At 36.5% G+C, this 19,573-nt stretch overlaps 1 protein-coding gene and 1 long non-coding RNA gene across 2 annotated transcripts in view; one reads left to right on the forward strand and one right to left on the reverse strand.

The window, feature by feature from the left end:
* Positions 1-19,573, reverse strand: part of LOC140845116 (uncharacterized) — a 215,872-nt gene that overhangs the window by 19,556 nt on the left and 176,743 nt on the right. The window contains exon 2 of the long non-coding RNA XR_012123824.1: positions 2,520-2,609. This is a non-coding gene — a long non-coding RNA (uncharacterized lncRNA). The remainder of the gene's footprint in view (positions 1-2,519; positions 2,610-19,573) is intronic.
* LOC140844841 (uncharacterized) overlaps positions 6,464-19,573 on the forward strand; it is a 139,764-nt gene continuing 126,654 nt past the window's right edge. The window contains exons 1-2 of the mRNA XM_073217767.1: positions 6,464-6,492; positions 6,734-7,299. Coding sequence (XP_073073868.1) covers positions 6,464-6,492; positions 6,734-7,299 — 595 coding nt within the window. The remainder of the gene's footprint in view (positions 6,493-6,733; positions 7,300-19,573) is intronic.

A 19,573-nucleotide genomic window follows, 5' to 3' on the forward strand; every position in this document is an offset into this window, starting at 1 on the left:
TGCTCTAATAAATCACTGTTTTGTCTACTGAAATTGGAAAAAATTCCTTTAAAACATTCAAAAGAATGTTTTATTCTGAGATGGTGTCAGCTCTCAAGGTGTGAAACATATTCTGCTTTCAATCAGACATAAAACAATGGCCTTTGAATCAGAATTAAATCAAATTGTCTCCTTTTTCTGAAAATTTCTGATTAGAGAATTAATACTGGGGATTGTGGGGAGTGGAGGCTGGCTAATTGAGAATGAGCCGCATAATAGTTTAGTGACAGGAATCAGGAGTTAATGTTGGGTTTTGGGTTAAATTTGAAAGAAATTTCTTTCATGTTTCCTCCTCATGTCCTTATTCATTACTCATATTTTGTTTACTGAAAATATGCAAGTTGGTAGACTTCCTGCCATAGGACAGTTGCTTGAGCAGCAGAGGCCTTGACTTGTTCAATATATAGATATGTGCAGTGTGTACACTGAGAGACTCCTCAGCTGATAAATGTTTACTGGAACTTTGTTGGGCCTTATCACACTGTATTATTTTATATATACAATAGATATATATAAAAATTATATATACACTTACATATATATATCTGTATATATATATATATATACACAATAAACTTAAAAAGCCATTTTCCCTGGCTACATGATGCTTATAATCTATATAACATACTTTTAGTGTTTGTATACATGAACTTAGTTTAGAGAATAAGATACTACGATTTAAGAAGAAATCATAAGACTAGAAAAACCAAACAGCCACTTATTTTATCAAAATACTGCCAGAAATGGGTATACTGTGGAGTCATTTCCAGGACTGAAGATCACCATTATAAAAAAACAAAAATTATTCAAAAGATTTTAACAGAATCGTTTTTGGGGGATATCCTTTTCTTAAATGTAATTTTTTTTCATTTTGAGCTGAACTGCACTTGCAAAACCAGGGGGCATAGGACTAAGTTTAAGCCAGTCATCTCTCAAACACTGTTAATTGTTAAATGAGGTGCAGCATTGGGTCAGAAGGCATGGCATTCAAGTCAGAGCATTTCAAACCTTAGCTTTTCCTGGCTATTTATTCAGTGAATTTGTTTCTGTTTAGTCATGGTTGCCATCTGACCTATTTTCTGGGCATGTTGCCCACTTGGATTCATGTTTATGTACTCATTTTGATTAAGAATTTCATGTGGTTTTGAAGGCTGGAGCTCATGATTTTTACATCTGTAATCACCACATGGTGGTGTAGGTTAAAAATCTTTGGAAAAAATTACGCAGGTAAGATATCTATAATAGTTGAATGATTTGTTGTTAGCCAGAGCATTATTTTCATATGTTAAGCCACTATAAACAAAACATAAATACAGGGGAAAATAATAAATTGAAATAAAAACATTGTTGAATTTAAACTGGAATGATTAAAATTAAAAAAAATAAGTGGTATGATGTTGATTATATTAATATCATAGGAGTACAAAATATTTTATGCAATTCTAAATGTTACATAATTCAGACTGCCTTGTAGTTAATTATTAACATTAACTTCACATCATTCATCGATAGTAACAGCAATCTTTAAAAATCATCTCCATTTATATAAATAGCATTTTTTCATTAGCTTTTCTTTTAGGAGAATATGTCCCACAATGCTTAGCTGAGCACATACTCTACAGTTTACAATGAGCATGTACTTAATAGTTTAAACTTTAGAGTCATCTGACTGAGAAAAGTGACCGTTCTTTGGTCAGAGTCTCAATTTTACCTCCTACCATCAGATAAGCTACCTCAGTTCCTTTTTAAAATGTGAAGTATAAATAACTGTGTCATTGCCTTACATGATTGTAGAGATGTCCACCCTGGGGTAGAGCAGAGGAAACCGTAAGAACCCTCAACATCTTGAGATGACAAAGTCACAGAACGACACAGATTTGCCCTCTAAAGTGAATTCATGGGGATTCAGAAGCACAATATACATCATATAAACAGTTTTTTCAATGTATTTCAGACATTATATGTAGCAGCTGAAATACTGAATAAATTTGAAAAAATTGCCTATCATTCTTGTAAGGATTTAATTCCTCATGTCACTTTTTTTTTTACTTCAAACAAAAATAACTAGGTAAATGAAAACAATAAGTATTAAGTTTTATTGAAATGGTGTCATGATTCAGGATCCATGTCCAGAATTCCTTTTTTATTAGTATTTATTGCTTCCTTCTTAAGATAAACACTCTTTTATCTAGGCATGTTTGGATTTATAGAACGGTGCTCAGTAGGAAAATCCATCAAAAGAAATTGGCAAAAGGATTACACAGGATGAAATTTTACCATTTGAAGTAGTTGTGCTGATATATGGGCTGTTTAATGAGTCTTTTTGACATTGGAAATATGTTTAGCCTTGTGGCCTCTTTTCTGTGATACATATCCTTCCATGAAATAATTGCTTTGAATCCTTAATGAATTGTGATGCTGGAACTAATAACTGCTAAAGGAATAAAAATACTTTCTCAGTGACAAGAACAGTAAAATACCTTTCAGTGGTGAATCAGTGTACTTCCACTTTCCAAGACACACAGCTCTTTGCAGTTCTGGAGTATTACACTTTCAATAAAGTGGAATATCTGAAGAGAGAACATATGTTGTTTCCTGTATTACCCATACAAATCTAAAGTGGGGTGAACTTTATTCATCAGAAATAAATTGCATGTCACGTAAATGCTGAGAATTTTTTATTGATAATCTGCTAGGCAGAATGACTCTTGATAGTTCCTATAATGATATAGTGGGAATTTTTTATTCTTTTTCTTAAAAGAGGGTTGCAGTAATCCTTAGAGTCAAATAATATTTTATTTTGAGAGTATGTACTTCAAAGTTAGCCAGTAACTAGGAGATATAACTTTTTGAAAATCAATGCACATAGACTCACAGGAGACTGATTACAGTTTATACTATCTGACTCTCCCATGTAGACAAGTGTACCTGTCTCTCAGTTCTGATTCTTTTACCTTCTAAGTCATTCTTAACCCACTAGCAGCACTGTCCCAAAGTGCTTCACTGATTTTTTTCTAGGAACCTGTACAAATTACCTAGGACTCCAAGTAAAGAGTTGTGAGCAGTCTGCATCAACAATCAATCCCTATGGCTTATCTTTTCATCCTCTTGACATTGTCTTTTACAAAATAAATGGATTATACATTTGGACTATGGTAATGGAAAATTCAGTTTATCCATTAAACCTTTATTTTTAGTGACATTGGGGAAGCAGTCATCTTTTCACATAGCAATATTTTCAAAAATATTTTCTAAATGGAGAATAAACATATTTCTCAAAGTAAAATAAAAGGGTATCCTAATCCTGGAGCTATACTGGGTTCTTGATGTAATTTTTAAAAAATAGACTTTATTTTTTAAAGCACTTTAGGTTCACAGTAAAACTGAGTGGAAGGTCCAGAGATCTCCCACATACTCTCTTCCCCACACATGCATAAATTTCCCCATTATCAATATCCCCCACCAGAGTGCTACATTTTTATGATTGATAAACCTACATTCACAAATCATTATCCCCAAAGCCTGTAGTTTACATTAGGTTTCATTCTTGGTGTTGTACATTTGATCGTTTTGGACAAATTTATAATGACATACATCTACCACTATAGTATCATACCATATATCAACTTAAATGTAAAACTCAAAACTGTAAGGACAATGGTTTCATTGTCCTTAAAATCCTCTGTGCTCCACCTATTCATCCCTCCCACCTCCCTAGCCCCTGGCACCACTGATATTTTTACTGTCTCCACAGATTTGCCTTTTCCGGCATTTTGTATGTTAGAATCATACGGTATGTAACCTTTTCAGACAGACTTCTTTCATTTAAGAATATGCATGTAAGTTTCCTCCTTGTCTTTTCATGCCTGGATGTCTCATTCCTTTAGTACTGCATAATATTCCATTGTCTGAATGTATCACAGTTTATCCATTCACCTACTCAAGGACATCTTAGTGGCTTCCAAGGTCTGACATTCTGAATAAAGATACTATAAACATTTGTGTGCAAGTTTTTGTGTGGATATAAATTTTCCACTCCTTTGGTTTGAAAGGAGTGCAATTGCTGTATCATATGGTAAAAAATGTTTAGTTTTGTAAGAAACCACGAAATTGTCTTCCAAGTGGTTGCACCATATTGCACCCCACTAGCAATGAATGAAAATTTTTGTTTCTGCATTGTCACCAGCACTTGGTATTTGGCATTTTGGATTTTGGCCATTCTAGTAGGTGTGCAGTTGTAGTTCATTGTTTTTATTTGCATTTCCTTGCTGATACCTGATGTGGCGCATCCTCTCATATGTACACTTGCCATCTGTAGATCTTCTTTGGTGAGAGTATGTTAAGATCCTTAACAAAACTCATTTTGTTTAGTTGGGTTGTTTGCTTTCTTGCTGTTGAGTTTTAAGAGTTCTTTGTATATTTTGGATAACAGTTCTTTATCAGATGTGTTTTTCAAAAGTTTTCTCTAAGTTAGTGGCTTATCTTTTCATTCTCTTGATATTGTCTCTCACAGAATAGAATTTTTAATTTTAATTAAGTCCAACTTATAGATTCTTTATTTCATGGAGTGTGACTTTGATGTTACACCTTAAAGTCATTGCCAGTGTCATCTAGATTTTCTCCCATATTATCTTCTACTTTTATAGTTTTAAGTTTTACATTTAAGTTGATGATCTATTTTGAGTGAATTCTTATGAGGGGTGTAAGGTCTGTGTCTAGATTCCTTTTTTTTTTTTGCTCTACACATCCATCCCATTGGTCCAGCACCATTTGTTGAAAAGACTATCTTCTCTCCATTGTATTGCCTTTTCTTCTTTATCAGCTATCAGTGATTATATATATATATATATGTGGAAATCTATTTATGATCTCTCTATGCTATCCCACTGATCTATTTATCTATTTTTTTCTCCAATACCACATTCCATACTGTCTTGATTACTATAGCTTTTCAGCATGTTTTGAAGTCAGGTAGTATCAGTCCTCCAATTTTATTCCTTTTAAATATTGTATTGATTTTATGGGTCTTTCGCCTCTCCACAAAAATTTGAGAATCGGTTTGTCAATATCCACAAAATAACTTGATGAGATTTTAAGTAGGACTGCACTGAATCTATAGACCAAGTGGAAGAACTGATATCTTGATAATATCAAGTCTTTCTATCCTTGAACATGCAATCTCTCTCCATTATTTAGTTCTTTGATTTCTTTCATTAATGTTTTATTGCTTTCCTCATATAGATCTTGTAAATAACTTGTGAGATTTATACATAAGCATTTCTTTTCTTATGCTACTGTAAGTGGTATTGTGTTTTTAATTTAAAATTCCACATGTTCATCCTGATATACAGGAAAGTGATTGACTTCTGTGTGTCAACCTTACATCCTGCAACCTTACTATAATCATTTCCAGGAGGGTTTTTTGTGTGCATTAATTTTTAAAAACAGACAATCATGTCATCTGCAAACAAAGGCAGTTGTATTTTTTCCTTGCCAATCTTTATTCTTTTTATTTCCTTTTCTCACTATATTAACTGGATCTTCCAGTACAATATTTAAAAGGAGTGGTGAGAGGGATATTCTTTGGGAAGGATATAGGGTAACTTAAGTTTGTCACTAGAACAGTTCTGCCTAAAAGAAATATAATATGATTCAAATATGTAATTTTAAAAAGTAAAAAAGAACAAGTGAAGTTAATTTTAAAAATGTATTTAAATTATCTAATGTATCTAAACAATAGTGATATAAAATATATTAGTGATATACTGTATATTCTTTTTATTTTCATGCCGTCTTTGAGAGTCAGTGTGTAATTTATTCTTACACCACATCTCAATTTAGGTACTACATTTGCATCAAAAATACATTCTCATCTGTGCATATTAAGTTTCCTAATTCTTGGGCCAATGTAGGATTATTAATATTTGATTCAAAGCAGTAGTGTATAAATTGAAAAGCAACTATAAGTTACATATAACAAAGGGTTCTTCAAATTTATCTTGTAGAAGTTGTAGCAAATTTATGTAATGCTGTTGATTAATATTAAAATCTTCTGTATATCAATATTAGAAAATGTTTAAAATTATTTTTACTGATTTCCATTATGCAAGTTGTAATTTCAATATAAATTCCTCAACCCAAGTAAAAAATAAACTTTTCCTTTCCCTGGAGCTTTGAATTTAACTTGTTCATATGCAGTGTGGTAGTAATGACAGAAAGTAAATTACACCCCTATGTTTTCAGCTTTTGAATATTGAATATTTGTCAAACATTCCTTCTGTTTCAAACAAATTTTGTAAAACTCTTCTAATATTTAACCAATGAAGATTGGCAAAGAATACAAGATTATTAAACAAGTCATCTTCTATTTCTTTCAATCACTTCATAAACTGGAGATGATTCATACCATTTACATGTATAAGGCATGTTGCATAGCTTCAGAAAACACAATAGGTATGTTGCATATGGATCACAGTGAAATGTTGCAGTAAGGGAACAGCAGTCTTGTTTTGAAATTCGGTTAAATATCTGCAGCATCATCCAAAGTGATAAAATTCATCTTTCTGTATCTAGCTAAAATTCTTCTTTAATAGATGTGAGAGATTCAAAACTGTCTACAACCCGAGATCAGTCTTTTAGGCTGCAAACTGACATTACTCCATAAATATTGAAGCCCAGATCTGTTTTGAAACAGGCAGAGAACTTTAGAGCGCCGCAGAGACCGTTCAGTACACAGCCAGAGATGCAGAACGCGCCTGGCCTTGAACCACACTGTCCAGATCTCGGTGGCTGGTGGTCATTGGGCTTCTGGAGGGCAAGGAACTTTCAGACCACTCCCCGAGGACCCAGGAAGCCCCCAGAGCCAGGGCATTGTAACCCGGGACAGAGCGCCGGGAAGCAGAGACGTGCAGGCTGGCAGCGGCGGCAGCGGCGCCCCGAGTCCGTCGCCCTCGGGTCCGCCTCGAGGGCCGGCCGAGCCTCTGGCCCCGGAGCCCCGCCCGAGCCGCGGCGCGCAGGACGCGGGGCCGAGGCGCGCGGGTGCTGGCAGCCCGGCCCCGGCTTCCTCGGCCGCCGGCCCCGCTCCCGCCGCCCTAGCAGCGCCGCGGCCCCGCCGCGAGTTCGCCCCGCGCCCGCCGACGTGCGCGTGCGGAGCTTCCCCCGCTCCGCGCTGCGGCCGGGCCGGGCATGGCCGCGCCGGGGGCGTCGGCCCGCGTCTGGGGGTGGCTGCTACTCGGCGGCTGCGTCCTCGCCGGAGCCCAGGTAAGAGCCCGCGCCCCGCGCCCCTGCTTCCCGGAGCCTCCGGGCGGGCCGGGATCCGGGGAGCTGGAGAGGAGAGGAGGGCGCGGGGCCCTCACGCCACCCCCCCACGCTGACACCCCCCACTGACACCCCCATTAACACCCCCACACGCTGACACCCCCCCACTAACAGCCCCACACGCTGACACTCCCCCACTAACACCCCCATGCTAACACACCCACACGCTAACACCCCCATTAACACCCCCACACGCTGACACCTCCCCCACTGACACCCCTATTAACACCCCTACACGCTGACACACTCCCACTAACACACACACGCTAACACCCCCACACGCTGACACCCTCCCACTGACACTCCACACGCTGACACCCCAACACCCCCCACACACCCTCACTAACACCCCCACTAACACCCCCACACGCTAACACCCCCGTTAACACCCCACTAACACCCCCACACGCTGACACACCCCCACTGACACCCACACACTAACACCCCCATTAAATCCCCACATGCTAACACATCCCCGCTAACACGCCCACATGCTGACACACCCCCAACACCCCACACACTAACACACCCCCACTAACATCCCACACACTAACACCCCCACACTCTAACACACCCGCACTAACACCCCACACACTAACACCCCCATTAACACCCCCACACACTAATACCCCCCCACTAACATCCCTACACGCTAACACACCCACACGCTAGCAACCCCACTAACACCCCCACACACTAACACCCGCATTAACACCCCCACTCTTTAACACCCCCCCACTAACACCCTCACACACCAACACCCCACTGACACCCGCATTAACACCCCCACATGCTGACACACCCCCACTAACACCCGCATTAACACCCCCATTAACAGCCCCACACTCTAACACCCCCCAACTAACACCTTCACACGCTAACACCCCCACTAACACATCCACACACCAGCAAACACACTAACACACACAAACACCCCAACATATCCACACCCTAACACAAATATACACTAACACAGCAATATATCCACACCCAAACACCCACACACACACACTAACCCCCCCACACTAACACACACAAACGCCCCCACACTAACACGCACGCTAACACACTAACACACAGGGAGGTGGGAAGAAGAGAAAGAGGGAGAAAATCATTAGTGATGGGAGTGGCGATGGTTGGCTTCAGTGTTAAATCAGTTTAGACAGTGTGTGGGGGATTATTTCACACTGGAGCCCTCCAATTTGAAAATAACTGTTTATCCGTAGATCCATGGAATCAAAACAATGTTAGGTTTGCACTCAACTTTTTCGGTTAGTGAAAAGAAGTTTGCATAGTAAGGGATGCTAAAGAAAGTTAGCTCTGTAGTGTTTGATTTTAGTTACTTTGTATTTTAACCTCAGTACCATAAGGGGGCGCGCTCAGACCATCCATTGAAAGTCTTAGGCTCTTGTTAAGTCATTGATTCATATCCTGGTATAATTTGAATATACCTTGTACTTGGCTTTCAGGTGATTAGACAAAAGTTCAGTTATTCCAGTAAATGGTTCTCCCTTAAACTACCTGTCAAATTAAGTTATTTCTGCGAAATAAAAACATCTTGAAGGTCTTTGGCTTTAACCAATATGGTCAGAGGTGTAAACTAGGCCGACTCTGAGGCCGTCACTTGTGTTTCATGTATTGACTAACTCTGTGAGTGAAGGACTCTTGAATGAAAATTAATCTTATAATTAATTTAGCCTGAATTTTGCCACAGAGTTTAGTTAGTAGGGTGAGTCTCAGTGCAGGAAAATCTACCTATCAATATTTTGGTACTAAAGTTACATGATATTAGTAGAAAACAATGGTCCTTTTTAAAGCCTTTCTTTGTTCCTTATGGGATACTTAGATAAAATGCTTAGAAACATTTCTTCCTATAAGTGATACAAATCTATAATCTTGTATGTTCTCCATCCAAAGTGTTCCAACTTAACTATTTTCTAAGGTAATAAAACTTGCTTATGTTTTGGAGCAGAGAGAAATCACTACAGGGTTATATATTTTCTATTTATAATCACAATTTGCTTCTAGCTTTAAATAACAAAACTATAGTGGAAAATGATTATTTTTCCAAAATTAATTTCAAACTGATGTGTGTTTGTGGTTGTACGTTGTGAATGTAAAATGATAATTTATGATGATACATGAAATGTGATCAAGTGGTACTTCAAAAAAATCGAAAAGCTAAGTTGTTGATATTTACATATTGACACCTGTTCTAATCTTTAGTGTCTTTGCTTTAAAACATTGTTATTTGACTGCTCTATCTTCAACTCTGTAATTCTCAGGTTACAATTTAAAGTTATGGTTATTCTAAAATCTCATTTATTTGAGTTATAATATTTGAATAGCACAGGGATATTCCTTAAAGACTTAGTTTCTGTTTTATTAGCACAAGTATGAGAGTATTTTGAAAAAATAATTCAATTTATTACAGTACATAGTTGCTGCTGCTAATTAAATAGCCTCAAAATTGATCGAATATGCAGTTTTAAAGTTCTAAAAGCAAGTCATCCAATTTGTCCTCTTGTGAAGAACAGATGGTTAATAAATAATAAATACTGAATATTATCACAATGTAGATACAATAAATTAGTAAAGAGTGAGGTGAGATGAGTGAAGAGGAAGAGGTTGTGTTTAATTTTAGATACAATGTTTAAGTAGCCTAGGTTGAAGAAGTCCCCGAGTAGTTGGATATACTGATACAGAGTTTTAGAAAGAGGACTGGATTTGAGGTATGGATCTAAGGTTTAACTTCAATGCGAGAAGCTAAAACAATATGTGTGAATACGATTATCTAAGAAGAGTTTCATGGAACAAGTAAAGGATGGTTAATTAAATTATTTCTTTTGGGAAAGCATGCAGACTAAAATTTTATAAAGTTAATGGTCCATTAGAAATGGTTTTGTATAGCCTGTGGCCATTAGAAAACAATTTTGAGTGGCGGTAGATGTTCAATAAATTATTAGAGGAGAAACTCTGTACTTCATCTGTTTAGAAGAAAGTTTTCCTTTTAATCATATTTGAAATTTAAGTCTATTTGTTTTCAGTCTTGATTTTAAACAGGTAATTCTATTCCAAGGAAAAGGGGTGTCTAAAGCCAAATACTTGCATGGACAGACACGAGAGCGATAGTTGTGTTTCTGGTAAAGAATCTCTCTAAAACATGCAAAAATGCTGCTCTTGTATTTTAACTGACAATCAGAGCAGGATAAGTGCTGGGCTTACCAATTGCACTGTTGGTTGATGGGGTTTTACAGATAAAGAAAATCAAAGCTTTCAGGGGAAGAAATACAGCAAACACAAGGACCAAGTTTATGGACTATTAATGTCACACAATTGAATTTGAGTGTGTTTATGCTACAGACTAGCAGTGAATCAGTATGTATTTAACATCTCAAAAACTCAGTTCTTCTGTAAAGTGACAATGGCAAGAAAAAACTTCTTTGGAATGTGTTGTGAGGATTACATTGAACAACCCAGAAAAGCATTTACCTTAGTGCCTGATATATAGTAATCACATAGTGTTAGTCATCATTTAGCATTATCATCAACATTTCTATTTTATATACTATTTATAAACAATGTGGTAGAATTCTTTTTCTTGTGCCAGTATTGATGTGGCACCCAGCAGTTGTCTGCAAAAACGTTTTTCTTAAAGATACCTCTTTATTCCCAATATTTATATTACTTGTTTCTTTTTTTCTAGTCTCAGTGCATTGGTAGGATTCCAGTACAATGTTGAAAGGTAGTGGTTACCATAAGTATCAAATCTTACTTCAGTGGTAGGATTTCTAAAGTTGTATTATTAAGTATATTTTGCATAAGTTTTTGGTAGGTGTAATTTATAAGCTTGATGATTTGATTAGATGTAAGAAGTTTTGAATTACCACAAGAGATATCATTTGAATTAAAATTTACAAAAATTAATATAAAATAACAGAAAATGCACCATTTATTTTGAACACATGTAAATAGATTATGGTGATCTCCTACTGCAGATTTTGGGCTGAGGGCAAAACTGATTCTTCAAAACTTGCTTACTGTGGCTGGCACCTAACAGGTGCCCATCAAATGTTAGACGATGTCTGACTAGTGTTAACAGTCATTATATACTTTAACTTGACATTCTTAGCCAACAGAATGCCTTGACATTCTTGCCTTATGCCTATGGTTAGATTTGACTCTGTTTCCTATAAGAGAGAGTTTTGAGTTACTTGTATTTACCAAGTATTTGGGCTAATTGAATTGGACATGAAATATATATGAACTTGCATATTTTTCTGCCTGTACTAAAAGAGAATGTGGTTTCCAAAAGGGACAGTCACACATATAATGAGTTCCAAAATATAACTTCTAGTCTCATTACATATTCTGGTAGTTCATTTCCTGGATAAGTAAAGTCTGCAAGACACAAATGTCCTTAACAGCCTGTGGTTCTCATGTATGCAAAACTTTAGTGCATTTTTTAATTTTGACTAATATGGCCTAGAGCTATCTGAAAACCTAAAGAAATTTCAAGTGAAAACAGTGTGTGCAAAATTCTCTGGTGCTTTTTCTGCAGGATGAAAAATGTCTCCTGTTTGAATTTCAAGTACATCGTGTAGCACCATTCCCAGCAGATTGGTAACATGTTAGTAATGACATTCTGTTTATAGGCCTATTGCCTTTGGGACCACTCAGGAAGTTTTCATTCAGTGACTTGTATCACAGATACTTGAGAGTGTATCCTTCCTCCTAAGTGACCTCATAGTCAGAATTTTGGCTTTGCCCATCATCTTCTGCATGGGACCCACAGAGAGTGCTTTGCCACACACTTGTGGCACAAATGAGCTCAAACAGTCCTTGCTGAGACACCAGTGGAATTTGGTCCAGAATGTAGGTAAAAAGCTGGCCAACAGATTTCCTTCGCTTAAATTTCTTTTTTCCTAGGCCTTATCATTTTCAAAACAACATGTTCTACTGAGATGCTGAGTGCCATATGATGTAAGTCCAATTATTATGAAGTGGCCCTTACCCCAAAGGAGCTCAGAGGAGGACACACCCTGTGTGGTCAAAGAAGATGCTTTGTATGATATCTTAATTTTTTTTTAAGTTGACACTTATTTTGTGGCCTAATGTATGGTCTATCCTGGAAAATGTCCTGTGTGCACCTGAGGAGAATATAGTGTTGTTGGGTAGAGTGTTCTGTATCTGTCTGTTAGATCTGCTTGGTTTATTGTGTTACTCAGGTCCTCTCTTTGCTTACTTATCTTCCATCAAGTTGTTCTATCCATTATTGAGACTGGATTATTGAAGTCTCTGACTGTTATTGTAGAACTATTTCTCCCTTCAATTCTGTCAATTTTTACTTCATATGTTTTGGTGGTCTGTTACTAGATGTATAAATGTTTGTAATTGTTATATCTTCTTATTTTGTTTTATCTTTTATTAACACATAATGTCCTTTGTCTCTTGTAAACATTTTTTTATTTAAAGTCTATTTTGTCTATTAGTTTAGACTGCTCTCTTTTGGTTGCTATTTGCATGGAATGTTTTTTACCCATCCATTCACTTTCAATCTGTTTGTATATTTGTATCTAAAGTGAGTCACTTATAGAGAGCACATGATTGGATCATGTGTTTTTTTATCCATTATGTCCATTTCTATACTGATTGATTTTATTCATTTGCATTTAAAGTAATTATTGATAAGGAGGACTCACATCTGTCATTTTGTTCTGTTTTCTATGTGCCTTATGGGTTTTTTTGTCTCTCATTTCCAGTATTACTGTTTTCTTGTATATTTATTTGATCTTTTTAATTTCCTTCTTGTTGTCTTTTGTGTATATTTTATAGTTATTTTATTTGTTGTTACCATGGGGACTACACTGAATCTTCTAAAGTTATAACATTCTAATTTGAATTGTATCAGTTTAATTTCAATAGCATACAAAAATTCTGCTCTTTACAGCTCTGTCTCCACTGCTTTCAGTTCTTGATGTCACAAAATTACATCTTTATTTATGTTAGGTAGAAAGATAAGAGGGGTAGCAGGGGAAGGGGAAGATAAAGTTCAAGGAAAAACTGCTCAGACTCTGCCCAGGTAGGGGTCCCATGTGAAGACAACAAAGGCTTTGCAGGGAGAGAACTTCTTGCCTATCCAGGTCAGACCAAACTCGTCCCAACCAGTCAGAAGTGTAGGAAATAGCCTGGGTGTAGGAAACTGGCACCTAAATTGTTGAAGGGCAGGGGAAGAGATAGTCTTGTACAGTTAACCTGTGGAATCTGATGCTGTCTCCAGGTAGATGGTATCAGAACTGAGTTGAATTCTCAAATAGCCTGCTGGTGTCCAAGCAGTGCTTGGTGTTGAGTGTTGGGGAACTCCACCATCACTACCACACTGCAAACGGGTCCAGAGACTCCTGAAAGAATCTGCGCCTCGTCTTTCTCAGGGGTAGTTTCTGCTTCTGCTGGGTTTTTTTTTTTTTTTGTTTGAATAGGCCATACTCTTCTGTTTCTTTGTATGCCTTGTGGGTTTTACTTTCTGTATTTTTTTGGTTGATAACTAAACATTTGAATCATAATGTGGTAACTCTGATAATTAGATTCTCTCCCTTTGTCAGGATTTGCTGTTGGTTTGTTTGTTTTTAGTTTTGTTTTGCTTTGCTTTTGATTGTTGTAGTTTGTATCCATGCCAAGGAGAGGCCTGAGATTTAAACTTAACATCTTAAATCTTTTCTGAGCCTGTGCCTTTCCCTGCTTCATCACAGTGACTTATAATTTCCCCTGTATATGTATTTGATTTGAATGTCCAACTTTTTAATGTCTGGCTCCCAAATAGGGGAGAAGGAAAGGAATGTAGGAGGGAGAAAGTCACTTGCTTTTAAATTCCCCTGGAAGTCACTTCATCCTGAGGGGAAGGAACTTGTGACAGCGGAGCTGTCCACCTCTATCCGCACCTCTATGATCAGAAGCAATAATCAGCAATCAGGGCACAGATCCTCTATCTTTAGAGAACAGGTCCTTTTTGCACACTCTGGCTACAGCAAGCTGTGTGAAAGCCACATACATGGCTTTCTGCCATGGGAAGCCACTTAAAACCAAAAGCTGAAATTGAAATTAACCTCAGTTTACCATATAAGCCTTTCCTTGGAAGTTGCAAGCTTTCAGCTGACTCCAGACTTCCAAAATAGTTACATCAGACAGATTCTGCCAGGGCAATTGTCTAGGTGGGGAAATTTTTTTACTGACAGACCTTACCTTTCAGTTACTTTAACACATGTAAGGGCCCGGAATGTACATCTGAATGATGCCCATTGTACATTTGGGAGTTTTTCTTATAGTAATTGAAAATCTAATTACCACTTTTACTTTTTTGTCCTCCCACCATTTGGTCCTTATTTACTTTCTAAAGTAAAAAATACTTTATTGCCTATCATGCCTTCTTTAACAATTTATATTTTTGTTAAGATGTGAGTTTATGGCTATGCATTTATCATGCATTTAGAATTATCTGTAAGCAAAATATTTCCTTATTCACAAGATAAAATTAGGTGTGAAATATCCGCGTTGTACTGTTTTCAAGAAGGAAGACTAGGACTTTTATGTGCTGCAGCATCTAAAATAGGTTTGAAATCTAGTGTTCTCATATATAATCTTATTTATTACCAATTCCTTATAACATCAAATCTGTGGTCTATATCTATGCAATCCATACATACTTTTAGAAGTGTCAGAATATAGCCTCTAGCCTCAAGTAGTTATAACACTCTTTCTAAAATTAAACAAAAAACCTTTACTAATTAATTTAATTTTAAGACAAACCACAGATCAAGTAATAATAATCTTCCTTGAACATTCCTTTTTATTAATAATTAGATCCATCTTCAAATACCATTGTTCCCCTGTTAGCCTCAGGCTGTACATTCACATTAGTTCTTAAGTGTGTAAAAAAAAAAAGTGCTTAAAACTTCCAATATCTCCCAAATATGTTATTATATACCTCATAGTGGGATGTATAAATATCAACTAACAGCTGTTATTTTCAAACTGACAATATATGAGATTTGGGTGTAAAGTAGAAGGATATGTTAAAAATCAATATTCTCTTTTTTTCCCATTCAGAAGTCCAGTATGATCAGTGTATCCAGGTCAAGGATTATTTTCTCTGGCTGTTGGCCATGAAGCAATTCTGAGCATCATTAAACCCTATACATTCTGGCTCAACTGCCAGTGTCTGCTCCAAGAAGGCCCAGAAATGAAAAACTAAAAATTAGGCCTCAGGTGCATCTAGCAGAGAGGGGAGAGGAATTGTGAATAAACGCATCACTGCCACGTGGCTATGCCCTTGTGGCAGCCACAAGATACTGTTTATCACAGATGGCCCACAAGGGTGTTCAGAAGAAGGACCCACATTTTGAATGTTTAATTAGCCTCTCATGTCTGCAGGATTGAGTTCAAAATTGCTCAAGGACTTCCTCAAAAGTTTCAATGAAGAATGGAGTTATTCTTCCAAATGTGGAAAGTATAAATCATCTGTGATACTTTGTAAGGAGCTCCTCTTAACAATTGCTACTGTAATTCTGTGATTTCTTCCAGGAACCCATAACAGCACAGCAAGCAGGTTGAAAAGTGCAGTTTGTCTCAGGAAGTTTAAAGTGAAATTTTCTCATTTGATTTGATCACAGGAATGACAGCAGAAGTTCATTTCCAAGTACAATGACACATTCAACAGTTCAATTCTCTCTCATGCTGTTCCCCACCCCCATCAAGGTGCTGAATATTCCTTAGTGAAAAGAAAGTAAAAAGTGTAAAAATTCACACCAATTAGTGATGTGGAAGAATGAGTAACTCCTCTTTATGGTTCTCTCTCACTAAAAATAAATGTTTACACAGGAAGATCATGGAGTAGGAGTAAGCAGTAAAGTATGCTTAAAAGCATGAACTGACCTTAGATTGACCAACTCCCAAATTATATGGCCACTTGAAAATCAGGAAACTTTGAGAAAATGTAGAATTATGCAAAACAATGGCACACAGATCCTATAATTGAAAGAATTAAATGAGTCACTTCATGTAGCACATTTAAAGTAGCATCTGCCCGTACAAGGTGCTCAGTCAGCATTAACTGTTATGTTTAGTGCTGTTTATGTTGAATTTTCTAGTGTTAATGTTGTTTATTTGTTTGCACTGTTTATGTCGATTACTGTTATTTATGTTGAATTACTTACATTTTTAAGTTAGGAAATATATATCCCAGGTAAGGGATGAGTTTCATTTTGCTGTCCAGTGTCTACACTTTCCATAAACTCTGAGACAAGCAATGAACACTATGGTATACTCCTTCAGAAAATAGAAGTAGACAGAACCAATGAACCAACAATTCAATGATTTGAACCAACCTGACCTTAGACCTGCCCTAAGTGGATGTTCTGTCACATGATCATTTCAATCTTTGCAACAAGTATGGGTATACAAAAGTCCAAGATAGTCTGGTATTGAGCCAGGAACTGTGGCTATATATCCTGTGTCTGTTAGTTGCTGATGGTCTCTTTTATAGACATTAGCATTGGGCTAATTAGATTATGTAAGTCAAGGTAATTGAAGGTCATAGCTAATATCAAGACCCTAAAAGAAAAAGTCCACATGATTAATTACTATTGCTGCACAGGACAGTCACATTCTGCCTTGTTCTCAGTCTTAGGAATTCACCAGACTCTGATCAATATTTACCAGTTTTATATTTTGTATCAAGCACTTTCCAAAGATTCAGTTTTATGCTAGTTGCTAATGACGTTGGGGAAAGTAAAAAGCACATAGTGTCCCATCAGCAGCATACAACCTTGTTGAAGAATGTGTGTTTGAAAGACTGACCTGATAAATATTTCAGGGAAAAGAAATTAAAACATAATTGTCTATTGACCAAAGAGCACACTCTACTTGTGCTTTATAAAATTGTTACTGGAAGAAATTTCATTGTTTAAGAATATATTATCAGATATTTTAATAATGCATTTTATAATGTGTTATATCTCCGTTGCCTTCCTTAGACTTCTAGTATTTGGATTTGTTATTTAAATAAAATTTCCACTAACAGCATCTATTACCTACACAGCAACTGATGAATTTCTTCTTTTATTTTGCCCTTTCTCTTTGACCATTCTTTTTTAATCATGTTACTTCCTATTTATCTGCCAGAATATATAATACCTACATCCTGGTCTTTAGCCTTGTCCCCCACCTTTGCTTCAATCTTGGATCTACCATGAAATACATTAAATTGTCACCAGAAGTCCTCCAATAGAAATAAGGAATGAAAGTAAAATAAAGACATTATTGGACAAACAAAAATCAAAATTTATAACTCATAGACAGTGAATCAATACTAAAGGAGATTCTTCAATAGAAGAAATTTGAGGCACAATGAAGGAGTTTGATACAATCAAGTGAACTGATAAATGTACATAAATCAAAATAGGCATTAACACTAAAGTAATGTGAAAATGGCAACAATGATTAATTCCAGAGGTATTTAAAGAAGATAGAGCTAAGATATTAGAGAACAGTAACATGGACAGTGAGGAAGGATAATTAAAAATACGCTCTACCAACTGTCTTGTATTATTTATGAGGGGAAAAGAGTGATTCCTTTTAGGTAATGATGCTTTCAGCAATTGCAAAAGATAGATTTGGCCATTTGTGGACAAGTATGACAAACCTTGACAAATACCCTCTCCTAGAAAAAAGTAAATATGAATGTAAGTTAAGTAGGTATCTAACTACAGTTATAGATTACTATTGAAAGCCTTAGAAGAGATTTACAAAATTAGTGTATATATTTATATATATAAAATCTCATATGCTCATGTCAATTTTAAAAGGGAGGATGAGCTGTTTTTTCATATTTATATTTAGGATTTAAAATTTTTAGCAAATATATTTTTCAAATCATAGCCATTAATTTGTAGAGATAATATTTGAACTCAGTTTTTTATTCCACCACACATACACACACACACGACACACTTTAAAAAAGTAATTGAGATTAAAAATAACCTTTCAAAAAGTCTATTCAGTAACTATCAAATATCTTATTGAATTGAAAAAAGAAAACTCTAGGTCTGTATATTTATTCAAGGACCCCAATTTTACGCAGAAAACTGTATAACAGTTTTAACATTGGAAATAGAACTGTCTTCCCCAAATACTGTGTTATAGAGATGGAAAACAGAATGACAGATATCTTCAGCACCTGGGTAAACACTTGCAACTTATATTTGTATTAGATACCTGAGCCTGTTAGGGAGTAGATGTGATTAATATACAAGGACATATTCAGAGTAAAAACACTGATATTGCAAAATGTGTGCCTAGGTACAAACAGAAAAGGACAATGTATCTAAAGATCAATTTTAAGTAAAGAGGCTTAAATTCTATGCTGTTCTAATAGTTGGCAAAGTCCACCAAATGAAGAAGTAACGTGCTGCTTTTTGTAAAATCTGGTAAAATGTTTAAGTTACCTGATTCAAAACAAAAGCACATAGAAAAATCACAGGGAGCTAGGAGGATGGGAGTAAAGGAAGGAGAAAGAATGAAAAGAAAAATTCAGATAAATTGTAGTCACATTTTGGTTTCTGTTGATGGTTTTGCAAATTCTCCCAAAAGAAAGGCAAAATTTTAGTCAATGTGTTTAAGGCCATCGCAAAATGTCCCGTAGAGAGGGAAACAGGAGCTCTTCTATAAGGCTGGTGGGACTGCATGGACTCTCCGGGTAACTGGTTCTTTTCGTCACTTTATTTACATGGCAGTCTCCCAGTCCAGTGCAACGATTTGTGCAAGGTAAAGGTGGTTTATAGAGACAATCAGATTTACTGCACATTCCACCCTTGCTGGTATCAGAACCACAGTGCCCTGGAAAGGCTCTAAGGAGAACTACTGAAACATGAACTCCAGATACACGTGGAAGGATGCATTCCAGTTAGGATGCAGTCCCAGGAAAGCAGCTAACATTTGTGATTCTCACTCTAAGCTCTATTTACTTATTTAAATGTATTGAGTTTTCCATGAAGACCTCAAGAAACCTCACACCAGACTAAGAAAGTTACTTCATTACAGTGATCCTTAGGGCCTGACAAAACGCAACTTGCTAAAAAACTTGCTCAAAAAACACACAAAGCTGAGCTCCTGTTGAGAAAGTGTTCTTCTGAGACATGGCTGCAAGAACATTAAAAAACAAGCC

This window comes from Manis javanica, chromosome 12 (assembly GCF_040802235.1).
Source record: "Manis javanica isolate MJ-LG chromosome 12, MJ_LKY, whole genome shotgun sequence".
In the NCBI taxonomy this organism is placed as follows: domain Eukaryota; kingdom Metazoa; phylum Chordata; class Mammalia; order Pholidota; family Manidae; genus Manis; species Manis javanica.